This window comes from Kogia breviceps, chromosome 11 (genome assembly GCF_026419965.1).
Source record: "Kogia breviceps isolate mKogBre1 chromosome 11, mKogBre1 haplotype 1, whole genome shotgun sequence".
NCBI classification, from domain to species: Eukaryota; Metazoa; Chordata; class Mammalia; order Artiodactyla; family Physeteridae; genus Kogia; species Kogia breviceps.
Window position 1 is genome coordinate 6,639,327 of NC_081320.1, and position 17,378 is coordinate 6,656,704.

The window sequence follows — 17,378 nt, forward strand, 5'->3', positions numbered from 1 at the left end:
TTGTGTGCAGGCTAAAGAAGAAAATTCTTGTTAATCTCACGGCTTTATCTCATTTTTTCCCCCTGCCTTTGGCAGAGAAATTAGCCTCCAAAAAAATTAATTGCAAAGAGTTTATGTGAATTTAATTGAAAAAGTTTGTAAGAAATATTTCAAAAGTGTGTTTTGACAGTATTATATGGTTGCTTTTTGTATCTAAGTAAGCAATGCTGAATTTTTCAGAATTGAAAAGGCACAGGACATAGAAACAGAAGGGAAAAAGGGATTACCACTCAAAATAGGCTTGACAGTTATTTTTTCTCTTTTAAAGTGGTTAAAGTGTTGTGTTGTAGTGACCTGTAAGTATTGAGACCTTATCATTCTTTTTCTCTTTTTTTACTTAGAACTCATTACCTTTGACTGCTTTCATCAGGATTTTTTCTTATTTTTTTTTCTTGAGATATAATTGACATCTCACATTGTATTAGTTTCAGGTGTATGACATAATGAGTTGATATTTGTGTATATTGTGAAGTGATCACCACAATAAGTCTAGTTAACATCTGTCTCCAGACATAGTTACAAAAATGTTTTTCTTGTGATGAGAGCTCTTGAAGATCTACTCTCTTAGCAACTTGTAAATACGCAGCACAGTGTTATTAACGATAGTCACCATGCTGCACCTTACATCCCTAGGACTTGCTTATTTCATAACTGGAACCTTGTGCTGCTTGACCCCCTTCACCCATTTCACCTGCCCCCTCCTCTGGTAACCCTGTCTGTTCTCTGTATCTGTGAGCTTGGTTTTGTTTATTTTTAGATTCCACATACAAATGAGGCCCTACGGTGGTATTTGTCTTTCTCTGTCTGACTTATTTCACTTAGCACAGTGCCCTCGAGGTCATCAGAATGTTTTTATAGTGATCATAAGCGTGGTCTCATCAGTGACTCTCCCTCCCTTCTGTTTCTAACGGCTCCGCCTCTAAGTTACCATTTCCCTCACCCCACAGCCCGACCAGGGATGTGCCCATTTTCGTGTGTGCCAGGGCCTTCCCCACCGTGCTCTGTCCGCTCCACGTCTTTGAGCCCCGCTATCAACTTACGATACGAAGATGCGTGGAAACTGGCACCAGACGGTTTGGCGTGTGCTTATCTGCTGAGCACGCAGGGTAAGAATTACCAGTGTTCGAAGAAAGAGTTCTACTTAAATGTATCGTTTGTCATTTTTCTTGAAGAACAACTTAAGGTGAAGTTGAAAACCTCTAGTGGCTCCTATTATGTAACAAAGTATAAGTTCAGGACCATCCATGCTGTGGTCCCACGCTTCGGTTCTAGCCTCATCTCCTACTCCTTCCTTTGGGACGTCATACCTACTAGTCCATTGCCACGTTATCCGCCCTGCTCTAAAAACAGTTCATGTTTTCATGCCTCCTCCATGCTTCCCCGCGCCTGTAATTCTCTTCTAGCTCACCATTATACAAACAAATCTGGTCCAACTTTTTAGGTCTGAAAAAATTGTTACATCCTCCATGAAACCTTTATCCACACAGCCAGGAAACTTTCAGTCTTATAAAAACCCATGGTGCTTGGTTTTTTATCTCTTTTTGTTTCGCATCATTTTTCTAGGGAAGATGTTCCGAATCAGCAGGCAGCTCCCCTCCAAAGACTGATCTGGGGACCCTGGGTCCTGCCCACGTCCTGGCTTCCTGATCCTCTAGGGCTTTGTCGTTACTGCCTGGTCCTGATGAGGTCATTACGTCCAAGTTCTAGCTGGTGGAAGAGGCCCTAGTGCTTGTAGGGGATCCTGGAGAAAAGGGGCCCATATCAGTCACTGCTGCTCACAACTCTGGCAGAGGATGCTGGGAAATGTAGTCCATCCAGGTGCCCAGGAGGAAGAGGAGAATGGATGTTTAGGGCTATCCGCTAGTTTCCACCGTATATACCTAGGAACATATCTTTCTGAAGATGTATGTAGCACATTTATGGAGAAAATTCTACAACTTTATTGAGAGATATTCAAGAATGGACAGAGATACTGTGTTCATGGGTACATAGACTCAGTGTCATAGAGAGATGTTCTTTTTACCCCAGTTGGTCTGTAAATCCACAGTAGATCTGGTCAGCATCACAGGAGGGTTTTTCATGGAATTGCTCAAGCTGATTTTATTATCATTATGTTAAAGACCGAGACCATGGTAGTTTTGAAAAACCAGCTGAGCAAGATGGGAGAACATCCCTGCAATAAACGTAAAAGTCCAAGTAAGTAGACCATTGAGACAAACTATAGAGATAAGCAGATCCAGTCATATTTGGACTCCAAATTTATATGTAATTTTGTGAGAAAAGGCAAAACTCCTCAATAAGAGGTACTCAGACAATTAGTGGGTAGTCCAAATGGGAAAAAAAAATCTTTTCTGTGCCTTATACTATTACACAAAAAGTAACACATTTACATTCCCAACGTGAGATGTGAAAAACAAAATATTAAAACATTTAAGAAAGAACATTGGGGACTGTCTCTACAGTTGGGAGCAGGGAGAGATCCTTTCCTTACACAAGATGCTGAGAGCACTAGCATAGAGAAAGAGATGGATAAATTTGAATCATTAAGATTTGATTAATCACAATCAGCATAAGCAAAGTGAAAAAACAGTTTCGTAAGTTCCGCTTCCACTGGGAACATGGAACATTCAGAAGAGATTTACTACAGGTAAGCTGCTGAACCTAAGTTTCCTGAACCCGTTGAAGTGCAGGTTGCTCAGGGTAACCGAGGAGAGACAGGTCCCCCAGGGAGAGAGCAGACAGGAGCCCTGGCTCACCCGTGGCCAAGCCCAGGAGAGGGGGAGAATGCAGCTGATTTTTTTGTGCAAGTTTCTAATGGCCTCACGTGGACACACACGAGAGCCTCGATCCCCTGGGTGCCGCAGAGTCGGCAGCCAAGTTCCTGGCCACAGACCAGGCGAGATGTTTATCGCAGGAACAGGCTTTGTGGCCAAGACCGACTTCGGAGGAGCTGGCGTGTGAGCTGGGGCACCGAGGCCTCCTTTGAAGGGGCTCTTCGGGGGGCTCCACGCGCGCTGCAGCTGTGGATAAGACAGACCCTCAGGAAGGAGGGCGCTTTACTGGCGATCCAGGCAGGGGTGTTAGAACTTGACGCAGGTGTGTAACTTGGGAGTCCTCCCTCAGCATCAGTTCGGAGGCGTGTAGTGCAGCTGTTCATTCACTGCAGCATCAGATACCCTTGGGTTCAGATCTCGGCTCTGAATCTTCCTGTGGCCCTAGATCAGCTTAATTTTTCTGAGCCTCCATCTTGCTGTGAGGCTTGGATGAATACGTATGATAAATTGCTCTGTGTAATGCTTGACACATCGTAGGCACGATCGATACCATCAGGCCGTGGAGGACAGTTAGAACCATGACTGTGGGTAGCGTCACGCGGGAGAGCTTTGGAGTGGGGGTACGGTGTCCCGGGCAGCCCCAGCGTGTTGGGGACACGTGGAGGGTGCATGTGGTGAAGGGAGGGACTGGTCAGGGAGGGCGAGAGTGCTGGGTCAGCGACGGGTCAGCTGGGGCGTGCCAGCGTCACGTGTGACTCCACTGGGCTCGTGTCAGTAGAACGGCGGGGTCTTGAGGTGTGATAGGGAGACAGGGAGATGAAGACAGTGCTTTTGTTTTTTTAAATTAATTTATTTATTTTTGGCTGCATTGGGTCTTCGTTGCTGTGCATGGGCTTTCTCTAGTTGCAGAGATCGGGGCCCACTCTTCATTGAGGTGCGCGGCCTTCTCATTGTGGTGGCTTCTCCTGTGGAGCGTGGGCTCTAGGCACGCGGGCTTCAGTAGTTGTGGTATATGGGCTCAGTAGTTGTTGCTCGCGGGCTCTAGAGCGCAGGCTCAGTAGTTGCGGCGCACGGGCTTAGTTGCTCCGCGGCGTGTGGGATCTTCCCGGACCAGGGCATGAACCTGTGTCCCCTGCATTGGCAGGTGGATTCTCAACCACTGCGCCACCAGGGAAACCCGAAGACGGTGCTTGTAGATACCTTAACGCGGCAGTTTGTTGGGGAGGGAAACAGCATTGGGGAGGGGAGCAGAGTCTGAGGGGCGGGGGGTGGGGACAGTGCGCTAGTGCCCTGGCCAAGGGGGCTGGGGGGCCACGTTTCAGGTCCACCTGTCCCCACCCCACTGGTTAGAAGGGCTGAGGCACAAGTGCCCCGTCCCCACCGGCCCTGCTCTTGCCATGTCACACATCAGTGTGTTTCTCATCAGCTGCTCGTCTCTTGGAGGAAATAACCTTGCTGCTCCGGCGTGGAGTTGCTCTTTGTTCCATTTGGCTTCTTAGTCCTTTAAGACCCAGGATGGCATCTGGGGAGAACTGAAGACCCTCCTGCATTTTTAAAGTCAGGGTTGTTTCTCCCGCGTGTCCCGCCAGGATCTCAGAGTACGGCTGCATGCTGGAGATCAAGGACGTCAGGACGTTCCCCGAAGGCAGCTCTCTTGTGGATGCCATTGGGATTAGCCGCTTCTGGGTTTTGAGCCACCGTCACAGAGACGGCTGCAACACGGCAGACGTTGAGTATCTGGAAGATGAAAAGGTGAGTCGTCACACCCACGGTGCCAGCTCTGTCCCCTCGCCGGCTGCTGTTTCTGGTTATCTGTGGGCGCCGGGCCTCGTGGGGCAGAGGGCAGAGTGCGGCGAGGTGAGCTCTGAGGTCTTGGGCCCAGGGAGCTGAGTGTGAAGAAGACCGAGTGCGGTGGCTCTCAGGGCCCCTCTTCTTTGCTGCTGACAAATCTGATGAGAGGGTTTATTGACTATCATTGTGGATGATGACTTCTGGGGGCGTATGTATTTATTTTAAAATGGTAGCTTAAACAGCTACAACATGAAATAATTTTAGTTTTTTTTTTAAAAGAAAGCTCTCCACTGCATATGAATATTTGCTTTGTATTATATAAATCAAATTGGGAATGGTCATGTGTGTTATGATCTGATCCCTCAGTTTACCCCTATTTTCATAAATGCCGTTATTTTATAATCAGGAAGGCCCTGAGTGCTTTATTCCCATTTTACAGATGAGAAAATGCTCTCCTAAAGCGGCTGAGCAACCGGCCGAAACGTCCACACGAGAGGCAGCGGCGAAGCCAGAACAAACCTGGCTCCCCTGGTCCTCAGCCCAGAGCTCTTCCTGCTCAGTGTCCCTACCCAGGACTGAGCCTCGCTGGGCAGCGAGAGGCGCCCCGGGCAGCAGGGCGCATCCTTCTGAAGCCTGAGGGCCTCCGCCCGGCGTCAGGCTCAGGCCGTGAATGAATGCGCTGTCACTGTAACGGATCTGTTGGAATATAATGTGGTGACATGGAATATAATTTTTAACCTGTTATGCTTTGACTCGGTAATTCTACTTCTGGGAAATTATCCTGAGGAAATGACAGCCCCTTCACACACACACACACACACACACACACACACACACACACACACGCAGAACCACTTCTGCGTAAATACTTACATTGTATCATTTTAAAACACATCTTACGTGAGTGGTTGGGTAAATTATGGCACACCTCCGGTATAGGATTGCGTGCACTCATTAAAAATGATCCCTGATAACGTCGGGTATGTGCTTACATTGAGAGAAACATCTGGATGTTACAGACGGACAGACAGACACGGTAGATAGAGCTCCACTGTGTAAAAAAAAGTAAAGATTTCTGCATATATCGTGTTTATGAAACACTAACGATTTCCCGAAGTGTTAAACGCCAGGAATCCGCTCAGCAGACGTGGCCGCGGTCACGGTGTGACGGACACGCGTGTGACGAGGAATTGTTGAAAGGGCTGCCTCTTCTTGGCCAGCTGGAAGGCGCAGAGTATGAAGAGCTCGCCGCGCTGCACGGCTCAGTTTACCGGCAGAGTCTGTGTCCTGCTTTGCTTCGCTTCAGGATCACATGAAGGAACAGATTTTAAGCCATTTTGGGTTCATGCCCGACAGAGAACCTGAGCCTCAGGTATACTGTCCTTTCTTCTTTTATCGTGCTGTTGTTTCCTGCCGTCATGTACTAAGACACACGATGCTGAGGGAGAACTTGGCAGCGCCGGCTATGCTGTTTTCTCCGTTACGGTCGCTTATGAACCAGCTCATTTATCAGCAGCCCAGAGAAGCACCTGGTATAGTAGCCTGTGCCTTCTGCAGCAGAGCGATAATAAATGCTTTCCGGTGGATACTACATGAAGGTAATTTCTTTTCTCTCAGAAATCAGTTTATTCTGATCGGCTGTCAGCTTTTGTACTTCTCCCACCAACATGGGAAGATTTAGTAGTAATTTCAGTACACTTGGCAGGACGCTTTATGTTTTGCACGTAAGATTGCCCCGCGCCCAATGAACAGGCGTTGGATAAACGAAGAGACAATCCCCAACTTGCGTTAAATCGCAAGCTTTCCCAGCCCTCCATCCCGTCACCGTGGGCTCTCTCCCTGCCTGCAGGAGTGCTCTCAGTGACACGGGTTCTTTTTTTTTTTTTTTTTTTTTGCGGTACGCGGGCCTCTCACTGTTGTGGCCTCTCCCGTTGCGGAGCACAGGCTCCGGACGCGCAGGCTCAGCGGCCATGACTCATGGGCCCAGCTGCTCCGCGGCATGTGGGATCCTCCCGAGCCGGGGCGCGAACCCGCGTCCCCTGCATCAGCAGGCGGACTCTCAACCACTGTGCCACCAGGGAAGCCCGTGACACGGGTTCTTTAAGTGATGAACGGGCTTTCAGGTCTGGGAAGCATTTCTAAGTTCAGATGACTCCACTCCTCCACGTTTGGGTGCCACAGCCAGGTGGGTACGGGGTGCGCTTGTGACTGAGGGTGTATAGTCCGTTCCTACTGTGCCCGCTCACCTGTCCCGGAGGAAGGGGGTGGCAGGGCCAGGTCTCAGCAGGTTTAGGGTGAGATGAGATGTCTTTTGTATCTTTTCCATCCATTTTTATGTTCTTCTTCTGTCTCTTGGGGGCTTCTGTCTTTTACCCTCACTTGAGTTCTGTCTTTTCCAAACCCAAGACAGTGCTTTCAGCCTCACCTCACCTCTGAGTCCTTCCTCACCCTCCACTGTGTTATAACCCCTGCTCCTCCTCTGTCCTGTATTGTAGCCTGGATTCAGAAAGCAAGGTGATTAGACTAACTTGATTGAGGTATATGAATCATTCTTTTTTCTAGCAGTTTTTGCTCATTAACCCAAATTAATCTCTAATTGTAACACATTGCATGATGGGAGTGGCTTAAAAACAACAGAAATTTGTTATTGAACAGTTCTGGAGGCCAGAAATCCAGCACAGGTCTCACCAGGCTATGACCAAGGTGATGGCAAGACTTTATTCCTTGCTGGAGGCTCTGAAGGAGAATCCATTTTGGCCTTTTCTGGCCTCGAAAGGCTGCGGCATTCCTTGCCTCTCACCCGTTGGTCCGTCTTCCAGGCCGGCAGCTTGCACCTCTGACCCCTCTTCCATAGTCTCATCTGCCCCTGACCACAGCCCAGGATGGCGGCTCCCTGCTGGAAGGACCTTTGCGATGAGGCCGAGCCTCCCGAGGTGGAGAGATCCAGCATAAGCTCTCCGTCTCCAGGTCCCTGACTCCCTCAGTCTGCAGTGTCCCTTCTGCCCTGTAAGGTGCCATAGCCACGGGCTTCAGGAACTGGGGGGTGAACACCTTCGGGAGACCGTTCGTCTTCCTACCACGGAGGATTTTAGGTCCTTTGTGGGAGATATTTTTATGCTAACGCCCTTCTCATTAATCACGCTACTCAGTTTCTCCCCACTCTGTAAGATGAGGAGGGAAGGGGAGGGTATGAATCATACAGGAGGTGGTTTTATCCAACACCTGTGCCTTCTTCCCTTGGAGAGGAGACGGGTGCCTTCCGCACAGTGACATGGGCTGCCCCGTGTACTTTGGCCTGCGTGTTAACTCTTAATCTCTCACCCTGAGCTATGGTGAGTCTAGAGCCACCCTCCCTGGTTCCCAGTTTGGATTCTGAAGTCAAGACATTAGAAGCAGGGCACCTTGGATGTCTTGGTTCTAGTGCCAGGACTATAGAGAACAACTTTGTGACCAACTTTTGCTTCGAGCTCATTCCAGAAGTGCCTGTTTGCTTATGTGAAATAAAAGCTGTCAGGCAGCCTACTAGTTCATATATATGTATCTGTGTAATTAATACTAACTATTAATAATATAGAATAGTGATTTCTTATGTATATATTTAAGAATAACTCATACATATATATAGATGTTTCATGTAGAGGTGCCTTTGTCCCTGACTGTATTATAAGGTTTATCTTACTCTAACACAAACTTGTACACATACTGTTTGCTTTATAAACAGTGTGCTGTATATAACATATTTAAAACTTAAAGCACAGCAACAGAGGGCTTCCCTGGTGGCGCAGTGGTTGAGAATCCGCCTGCCGATGCAGGGGATGCGGGTTCGTGGCCCGGTCCGGGAAGATCCCACATGCCACGGCTGGGCCCGTGAGCCGTGGCCGCTGAGCCTGCGCGTCCGGAGCCTGTGCTCCACAACGGGAGAGCCACAACAGTGGGAGGCCCGCATACCGCAAAAAAAAAAAAAAAAAAAGAACAGTAATAGAACATTGGAAAGTAGAGGTAAAAATTATAGTCTCCTTTTCTGGCTGATCATATGTTCTGAACTAGAGCTTTGAGAGAACAAGGGTGAGTAATCCATAGCATTTCCCTGTGGAAGATACTCTTGACACATTCTTCCTTTTGTGAGTTTCCTCACATTTAAGTGGGTAACATGAAAGTAAGCTTTGTGTTTTGAGGGCCGAATGAATTGTGCAGTAGACCGCAAAGAGCAGATGGCATTTAATTCTTGCTCACGTGTCTGTGGGTAAACAAAAGACAATTTGGGGGGAGCAGGCTTGTACTGTAGGCGCTAATTCTGTGTTTCCCTTTGTTTTGCAGAGTAACCTTAGTGGTCCTGCCTGGTCCTGGTGGCTTCCGGCAGTGCTGCCGTTGGAGCGGAAGGCTCAGCTGGCCATACTCAGCATGATCTCGCTGAAGGAGCGTCTGCTCGCCACTCGGCGAATATTAGCCATCATCACGCGTAAGATGAATGGTCGGCAAGAGCTGGTTAATAGCTGGGAGAAAAAGAATTGATTTTCTCCCTCAGGGTTTCTGGAAGCCCTTGTATTTTTATGAGGAGTTCCAGGCACGGACGAGTAACATCCATCCATCATGCTTTGTAAAATGCTTGTTGATAGGGTTACAGAATGGAACACTTGGCAAACGTTGACCCCTACTCAAAAGTTGGAAGTCTGTGCCTGGTGGAATCTGACTCTGTACAAGGTTAGCCTGAAATTTGAATGGATCCCACGGTTGGAAAACAACCTAAGAAAATCTCCCTGAACCAGATGCTTTTGGTGTATAGTAGTTCACTCACAACAGGGGACAACCCAGATGATTGACAAGTGGTTTAGGTTTTGCAAGAAAGAAGACTCCCTTCCCAGTGAAGTGCCTTGCTCCTCCCGATGGGAACGGCGTGCTTTGGAGGGAAGTCACATTTTTACTTGGAAGCGTGTTTCTCAGAGTAGAGGCTAACCAAAAATGTGCTTAGGCTTCGTGTGTCACTGTGCAGTAGTTGTCTGTGAGGTGGAGGGATCGAACAGCTGTCTAGTGGCTGAAGTTAGTCCTTAGCCAAGGGGTAGGTACAGAACCGGTTAGAACTGTGTTCTGTGTCCTGCGGTAGTTCCGATGTTGTAAAGTGCATGTTTTAATTAAGTGAATATCAAAATACAAGAAGGGTACCTTGGATGTAGAAAAATCTGAAAACAGTGTAGTTGATTTGAGGATATGTACTTACACACACACACACACACAAATAAAAAACAACAAAGAATGAGTAAAGGGAGCTAAAACTGTACGTGCATCGGGATGTTCGGAATACAGCCCAAGTAGAGCAAAGAACCCCTTGAAGACATAACCCTGTCTCATGAATTCAGTGGATGTGAAGCTTGTAAGAAATGTCATCTTTCTACTCAGATTGGCATTAGAAACCAGGCCCATCAGTATATTTGAGTTCACCATCCATCCATTAATATATGAAGACATTAAAAAGCTGCTATGAAATGGCTGTCTGTCTATTCCAGGAAAACACATCGGGACAGTATACAAGGAGAGGGAGGCAGGTATGGGATGGAAACATGTAGCAAGTTTTTCTCCAACCCCAACCTGAAAATTATATTTGTTTTCTTGTTTGATACGTTTTACAATGATCAGACCGGACGTTATCTATTAAAAAGCAGTGGTGTAAATCTCAGCCTCTAGTGCATATCGGCGGTGTCACTTGGGATAACCCTTTGACCCTGAGATGCCGAATTGTTCTCGCTGGCCTCACGGCTGGCGCACTTAGTCGGCTTCTTGGTCTGTGAGGGGGACGTCCTTAATGAGGAGACGGTGAGAACCAGACCAGAGAATAAACGACAGCTTTAAGTTTTGCTTTACTTATTCAAGGTATGTGATGTTTTAGTTTTTTAAAAAATACATTTAATGGTACTGAATGTTGGTTTATCAATCCATCAAGCATTTTCATAAAAAGACTTTATTTATTTATTTATTTATTTTGCGGTACGCGGGCCTCTCACTGTTGTGGCCTCTCCCTTGCGGAGCACAGGCTCCGGACGCGCAGGCTCAGCGGCCATGGCTCACGGGCCCAGCCGCTCCGCGGCATGTGGGATCTTCCCGGACCGGGGCACGAACCCGTGTCCCCTGCATCGGCAGGCGGATTCTCAACCACTGCGCCACCAGGGAAGCCCAAAAGACTTTATAATTGTATTTGTTTTTACACTGTAGGAGTTTTCATTAGGTAAAACTCAGTTTCATCATGGGAATGAACAAACACTATTCTTGTGTAACTTCGAGTCATAAAGAGAAAATTTGAATGCATTTTCCGGTCAGAAAATTCGAATGTATTTTCCAGTGCCTCTCGTATTGTGAATCTCAAATCTCATTATGGTATAAAGGCAGTTTGGCCAGGTGACTTCTAAAATATTAATTCATGCACTGACAATAGTATTCATTACATCCTAACCGATCATCTAAAAGGAAGCAAAACTGCATCTAGTGTGCCAGAGACCTTTGTTAGAAATGGTTAGTGACAGTGGGTATGCATTGACCGTGCTCAGTCTTTCTCTTTTGGAAAAATCTTTTTCTACCTTTAAACCGTATAATTGCTGTTTCCATGTGAGGGTGTCCAAGTAACCACAGTGTGATCATAATTTCTCCGGGAGCCTTCCTGAAATTAAGTTTCTGAGCTCAGAGTATTAGGGCTTCCCCATAACAACTGGATGCCATTGCTTTCTAAACCTCACTCTTTAAATATCATAACTTGCATAGTTCTTGAATCATTAAGGTATCTCTTCCTGATTCTGTCTGTGCCTTTCTGAGTCACCTCCTCACCCTGAGTGTTGTCACATGAAAGCCTCTTCGACAGTGATGACGCACACTAAAGCAACAAACGTTTTTATTGTTTTTGTTTTCTGACACCAGAGGGAATGGACTGTGATCACTTCATGCTCTGTCCAGCATCACACGTCTGCATCCTGCAAAACAGGAGAGGTTGGTACTTCCTGAGCGTTTAGATTACATTATTTGTTTTGTTTTGTTTTGCGGTACGCGGGCCTCTCACTATCGTGGCCTCTCCCGTTGCGGAGCACAGGCTCCGGACGCGCAGGCCTAGCGGCCATGGCTCACGGGCTTAGTTGCTCCACGGCATGTGGGATCTTCCCGGACCAGGGCACGAACCCGTGTCTCCTGCATCGGCAGGCGGACTCTCAACCACTGCGCCACCAGGGAAGCCCCTTAACTACCTTTTTTGTCTTTAATTTTTCCTTAGTCTTTTTTTTTTTTTTTGGCTGCGTCAGGTCTTTGTTATGGCATGTGGGATCTTCATTGCGGCATGTGGGATCTTTCACTGAGGCACATGGGCTTCTCTCTAGTTGTGGCATGCGGGTTTTCTCTTCTCTAGTTGTGGCGCGTGGGCTCCAGGGTGCATGGGCTCTGTAGTTTGCGGCACGTGGGCTCTTTAGTTGAGGTGTGTGGGCTCAGTTGCCCTGTGGCATGTGGGATCCTAGTTTCCCGACCAGGGATCGAACCCATGTCCCCCACATTGTAGGATGGATTTTTTTTTACCACTGGACCAGCAGGGAAGTCCCCCTTAGCCTTTTGTAACGAGTCTGTTAATGAAGCTATTTTGGAATCTTGAAGTGTTTTGTAATCTTATGCATAGCAATTAAAATAGGTATCCCATTCTGTCTGTCCAGTTTGGGATCCTTTGCTCTCCAGTGTATTTCTTTGAACAATCTTGTCTAATTGGAGCATTCCCCATAATGGCCATTGTAATTCTAGGTTGTTTTTAGTAAAATTTTGCCAGCTTGTTAGATAATTGCAACTTCCAGGATTATAGTTGTTAAACATAAAATAATCAGGTGGTAGTATACTCAACTCTCTACATGTAAAGGATGCCCCCTCCCTTTTTTTAGCCGGGCCTTTGGGTTTCCTGGAGCCACGCTAATCTGGAAAGTGGGAAAAGGACTGAACTTGCAGGCCCCAAAGAATGGGGACTGTGGACTGCTTCCAAACAAACAGGGACCTGTGGCTGCCACGGGCAGTTCCCAATGTGGAATCTGGGGACAGGGCGGAAGGTTTTGTGGTCTGAATGGCTGGGGGCTTGGCCCTGAGCAGAACCACCTGCCAACTCAGGTGGCTGCAGGCCGAATCCTCTACCAGTTCAAGCTGACCCGCCCTGTAAAGGAAAGCCAATTAGATCAGGAGCTTGAATGCAAGAAGAACCGAGCTCAACCAAGAGGAACTTGACCAGTGGTCCCCAGAAACAGTGAGATAGACAGTAAGCTCACAGTGTTCATGGATGCCAAGCTTGTGTTTCTTGCTGTCCCCAGATGCTGTCAGAAGCTCACTTGTATCCCACCGCTGCCACCATCTGTGGTCGGGTGTAAGAGCTCCCTCTGCAGGCCTTCTCAACACCAGTTTTAGTTAAGGTTTCCCTTGTTAATTTCACACCTGGGTGCGAAGTCCCACATCAGAGGAGGTACACAGATTGGAAACCATTGAGGCCACATTTAAGTAACAGGGAAGGGGGAGAGGAAGGACTGAGGCATTTCCCACCTAAAGTCTCTATCTTCCTAGAGTTGTAAGCTTTGGAGATCACCTTGAAGTATCGAGTCAGCATCTCCTTCCTGGGCACATCCTTTCTGCAGAGGTTTTGACAGGCATCAGGTGCAAAGCTGAAAAGGGATCATACAAAATAAGATGAGGGACAGAATAATGACCCCAGGTCATGTAATAGTGCTCAACGGGGAGCCCAGACCTGAAGGTAGCCAGCTAAAGAGATGGAAGGACCGTGGGTTGTCAGGTGAGATGTGTCTTTGCCAAAGTGCCGGTTCTCTACTTTGATGTCATTGGGTTTCCGCTGCTCCAGAGGAATTTGCCTGTGTGCAGCAGGTGGTGTTTGCTGTCCCACACGCGCCTTCTCGTTCGACAAGTAGGTAACAAGGGCTATGTGATTGACGAAACTACTTTAGCCAATGAGCGAAGTGACCATTGTTTGAGTTGCTATTGCATTAGCAGTGAAATCGGCAAATTTTCCCAGTTCCAGAGAGAGATGTCTGATGATTTGTTCCTAGACGTGAAAGCCCACAAAGGGATAAGTGCCCTTTGATGGAGGCAAATCCAGCATCATGTAGACCCCCTGGGATTTCCTGCTTAAGGCGGCGGCGCTGAAGTTTTAATTGGGAAGATTAATGGGGGGAGGCTTCTCATTTATTGTGATGCTCATGGCGAGACTTAGAAATTCTAGTAAACATCAGCCTCCAGTCCACCAACTGTCTGAATACCCATGGGCCCCTTCGAGGCTTAGTTGCCACAGACAAAGATAGAACCTGGTGGCGCACACAAGACCCCTGCTAGGGTTTGATTATTAATAGTGCCGTTAATTGGGAGTATTTGGTTGGCCCTTTCTAGCCACGGGTCTGTGGTGTTTGGGGAACAGTTAGGGAGAAACTGTCCTGTCCTGTGGACTTTGTTCTCGAAGGCCCTACAGAGGGGGATTGTTTTGCTATGGCAAGCAGACCTAAGGATGCAGTGAGAACAGGGAACTATAAGTGGTATAGATACAATTAATTGCATTGAATGTTACGGCAGAGGAGGGGTCAAAGCAAGGTACAGACCTGGCTGTAGAGGTTTGGTTTGGTAAGAAATACCCAAAGGGCTGTGGGTGTAGTTAACGGTTGCACTGGAGATGAGGGAAGAGTTTGCTACGGGGAAGACTGAAGGGTCACTGCCATCGTGGGCAGATTTGGGTTTCTGATGATCGACGCAACAGGCAGAAAGGTTTCCTCCCCTTGCTAGGGGTCGGGTAATAGGAATGAGGGCATTGTTTCTCCGGGTTAGAGAAGGAAACAACAAGGTGAGAAAGGCAGAAAGGAGAGAATATGTAGGCCTGATCCTGTTGTCTTGGGAAAGCTGTCTGCTTTAGCTGTCGTGTGCTTCAGTCCTTAGAAGTCTTTAATCTGAGGTCACCCGTTGGTGTGCAGGTGCAGTCAGGGGTGGGGGCTTTCTGTAGATGAGACACATTGATCCAGGAGTCAGCTTCTTGGAGTTCGGAGGCACAAGTATTGGTCGGTGACACTTGGTAAGGGCCTTTGCAGTTTGGCTACAGGCTTTTTGGAGATCCCTTTTCCAATAAACAGAATCCCCAGATTTCAGGGTGTTTGAGGTCTTCATCTCCCGGGAGCGCTGTGGAACGATTGCTCTACTAGAGCATGATTTCTTTCAAAGGGTTTAATTAGACCTTGCCACACAGAAGTATATCTCCTTTTATTAACTGCAAGTCAAAAGAGGCAGAGGCTAGATGCATGGGGCGCTCAGTTATTACCTCAAAGGGTGAGAGTTTGAGTTCCAAAGGGGCTGGATCTGAGATTTAGGAGGACCAATGACAATACTTTGGGCCAAGATACTTGGAAGAGTTTCCACAAACATTGCCACTTGAGTTTTGATGATGCCGTTGGTTCATCTGATTAGTCCTGAAGACGGAGGATGATAAGTGAAAGTGCTACAGCACAGACTTGCCATGATATTTGACCAGTAAAATGGGTTCCCTAGTCACTGTGGAACTCAAGTGGGGTTCCCTAGGGTAGGGGTGAGTGTTCCCAGTACGATTTTAGCTACTGAAGAGGCAGTAGCTTGTCTTAAGTGGAAGAGCTTCAATCCAGTGGAAAAACATAAAAATCGTCACCAAGACACATTTGTATCATGAAGTAAGGGTGTCTGAATGAAGTCCGCTTGTCAAACCCCCCGAATGGCCCAATAGACAATTTAAAGTGCCCAGAAGCAGTGAGGACAGGTTTCCCTGGATTGTATTTTGTGCTGGTGGGGCAGGCAAAGTGGGCACTTTCTGCAGCCTTGTTATTATTTCCCCACCGGTGTTGATTCATAAACGCCATCCTTTTATCTCTAGACCAGTGGTTTAATGCATGTACAGTGATCAGTAGTGGGAATTGTAGAATTTCTGGTGGGACCAGGTGTTTATTTGGTCCAAACCAGAGGTTTTTCTTCTTATCGTACCACCAGTCATTTGACTGCCAGTAATGTTTTTCCTTCTCTGGTCCTGATTGTCTGGTGTCTCTTGTCAATTTCTCCAGACTATCATCAGGAGATGAGTCCCCTTGGACTGTGACAGAGGTTTGACTTTTGGACTCTTCGAAGACAGCATTTTTGCGTGTGTGTGTGTGTGTGGAAGTGTCAGCAAGGTGATTTCCTTTAGCTTCCAGGGTCAAGCTTAGAATGCCTGGGGACCTTAATAATAGCCAAAGCAGCAGGTAAGATTATGGCATCTAATAATTCCTGAACGTAAGGGCCTTCTTAAATTGTATCTCTGCTGGAAGTAAGGAAGCCATGTTGTCTCCATAACATTCCGAAATCGTGAGCCACTCCAAAGTTATATCTACTATTGGAATAAACTTTGAAAGTTTTGCCCTTGGCTAGGATACAGGCCCCTGTGAGTGTGTATGGTTTGACTTGTTTGCCCGAAGCAGCCAAAGACAAAGGTGCTGCTTCAGTTACTTCAGAAGGAGTTGATATTGCATATCTTGTACAATATCTACCTTTTTCATCTTTCCAGTGAGAACTATCAGTGAACCATGAAAAGTCAACATTATCCAAAAGAGTTTTCTATAAGTCCTCATGGAGGGTGAGAAGGTGATCTGTCAATATTAAGCAGTCATGAGGGTTTTTTTCAGTAGAGGTGGGGAGAAAGGAAGCAGGGTTAAAGTTATTACAGCAAGTAAGAGTGATATATAAGGGGCAGTTAACAGGAGAATTTCCTAGGGAGTGAGATGGTGTACTGAAAGATGTCGAGTATGATGAGAGTTAAGAGCTTTGACAGCATGTGGCCCAGAATGGTTCAGGGCGATCTCATGACTGTTTCCTCAGGGGCCTTTGCAAGAAGGGCGGCAGCAGGTTATAGCCCCGAGGCAGGGGAGGCGAGGTATCCCAGGCTATGGGATCTAGTTGTTGGCTGTAATATCCTGTGGGTTTGTGGTGATCCCCTTGCTTTTGGGTGAGTACCCCAAGGACATTCCCTTCTTTTTCATACAAAAAGGAAGAAAGGGAGTCGATCATTGGGATGTCCAAGGGCAGGGGGGTTTATTAAACTTTAAGATTTGAAAAGTCATGCCAACTGAATCTTCCCAGAAGATGAGGTTAGGTTTAGTCGTTTTTAACAAGGCGTATAAAGTTTGGGCCATAAGGGAAAAATTGGGGATCCATTTGTGACAATAGCTTGCCAATCCAGGAAAACCTTGCAGTTGGAGTTTGGTTTTGAGCCTTAGGACGTTCAGGGTGCCATAAAGCCTGTCTGGATCTAAATGCAGTGTTTGTTCTGAGATTAAATGTCCTAAATTTTGAACTTGTGTGAACAAATTATAGTTTTTCCTTAGAGACTTTGTCACTTTTAGGCTAGGAGTTTAGCCAGTAGGTGCTATGTCTTCTTGTGAGGAGACTTAATGAAGGGGAGCAGAGAGATAAGTCATCCACATGTTGTGCTAAAGTGAAGCCTCCGGGGAACCTGATATCATCTAGATCAGCCTTTAAAGTTTGTGAGAAATCAGAAGGACTTTTCAGTGAAACTCTGGGACATTACTATCCAGGTGTACTGCTGTCCCTCCCAAGTAAAGGTGAAAAGATATCGACTAGCTTTTTAAAAAGATATAATTATTTATTTATTTTTTGCTGCATTGGGTCTTTGTTGCTGCACGTGGGCTTTCTCTAGTTGCGGCCAGCGGCGGGGGGCTACTCCTTGTTGCGGTGCATGGGCTTCTCATTGCGTTGCCTTCTCGTTGTGGAGCA

At 47.1% G+C, this 17,378-nt stretch overlaps 1 protein-coding gene across 1 annotated transcript in view; it reads left to right on the plus strand.

Annotated features, from left to right (window-relative positions):
* LONRF2 (LON peptidase N-terminal domain and ring finger 2) overlaps positions 1-11,545 on the plus strand; it is a 35,736-nt gene extending 24,191 nt beyond the window's left edge. The window contains 6 exon segments of the mRNA XM_059078607.2: positions 987-1,145; positions 4,403-4,565; positions 5,825-5,881; positions 5,884-5,976; positions 8,922-10,469; positions 11,505-11,545. Of these exon segments, the coding sequence (XP_058934590.2) occupies positions 987-1,145; positions 4,403-4,565; positions 5,825-5,881; positions 5,884-5,976; positions 8,922-9,116 (667 nt within the window). The 3' untranslated portion in view covers positions 9,117-10,469; positions 11,505-11,545.
* The last annotated feature ends 5,833 nt before the right edge of the window (positions 11,546-17,378 follow it).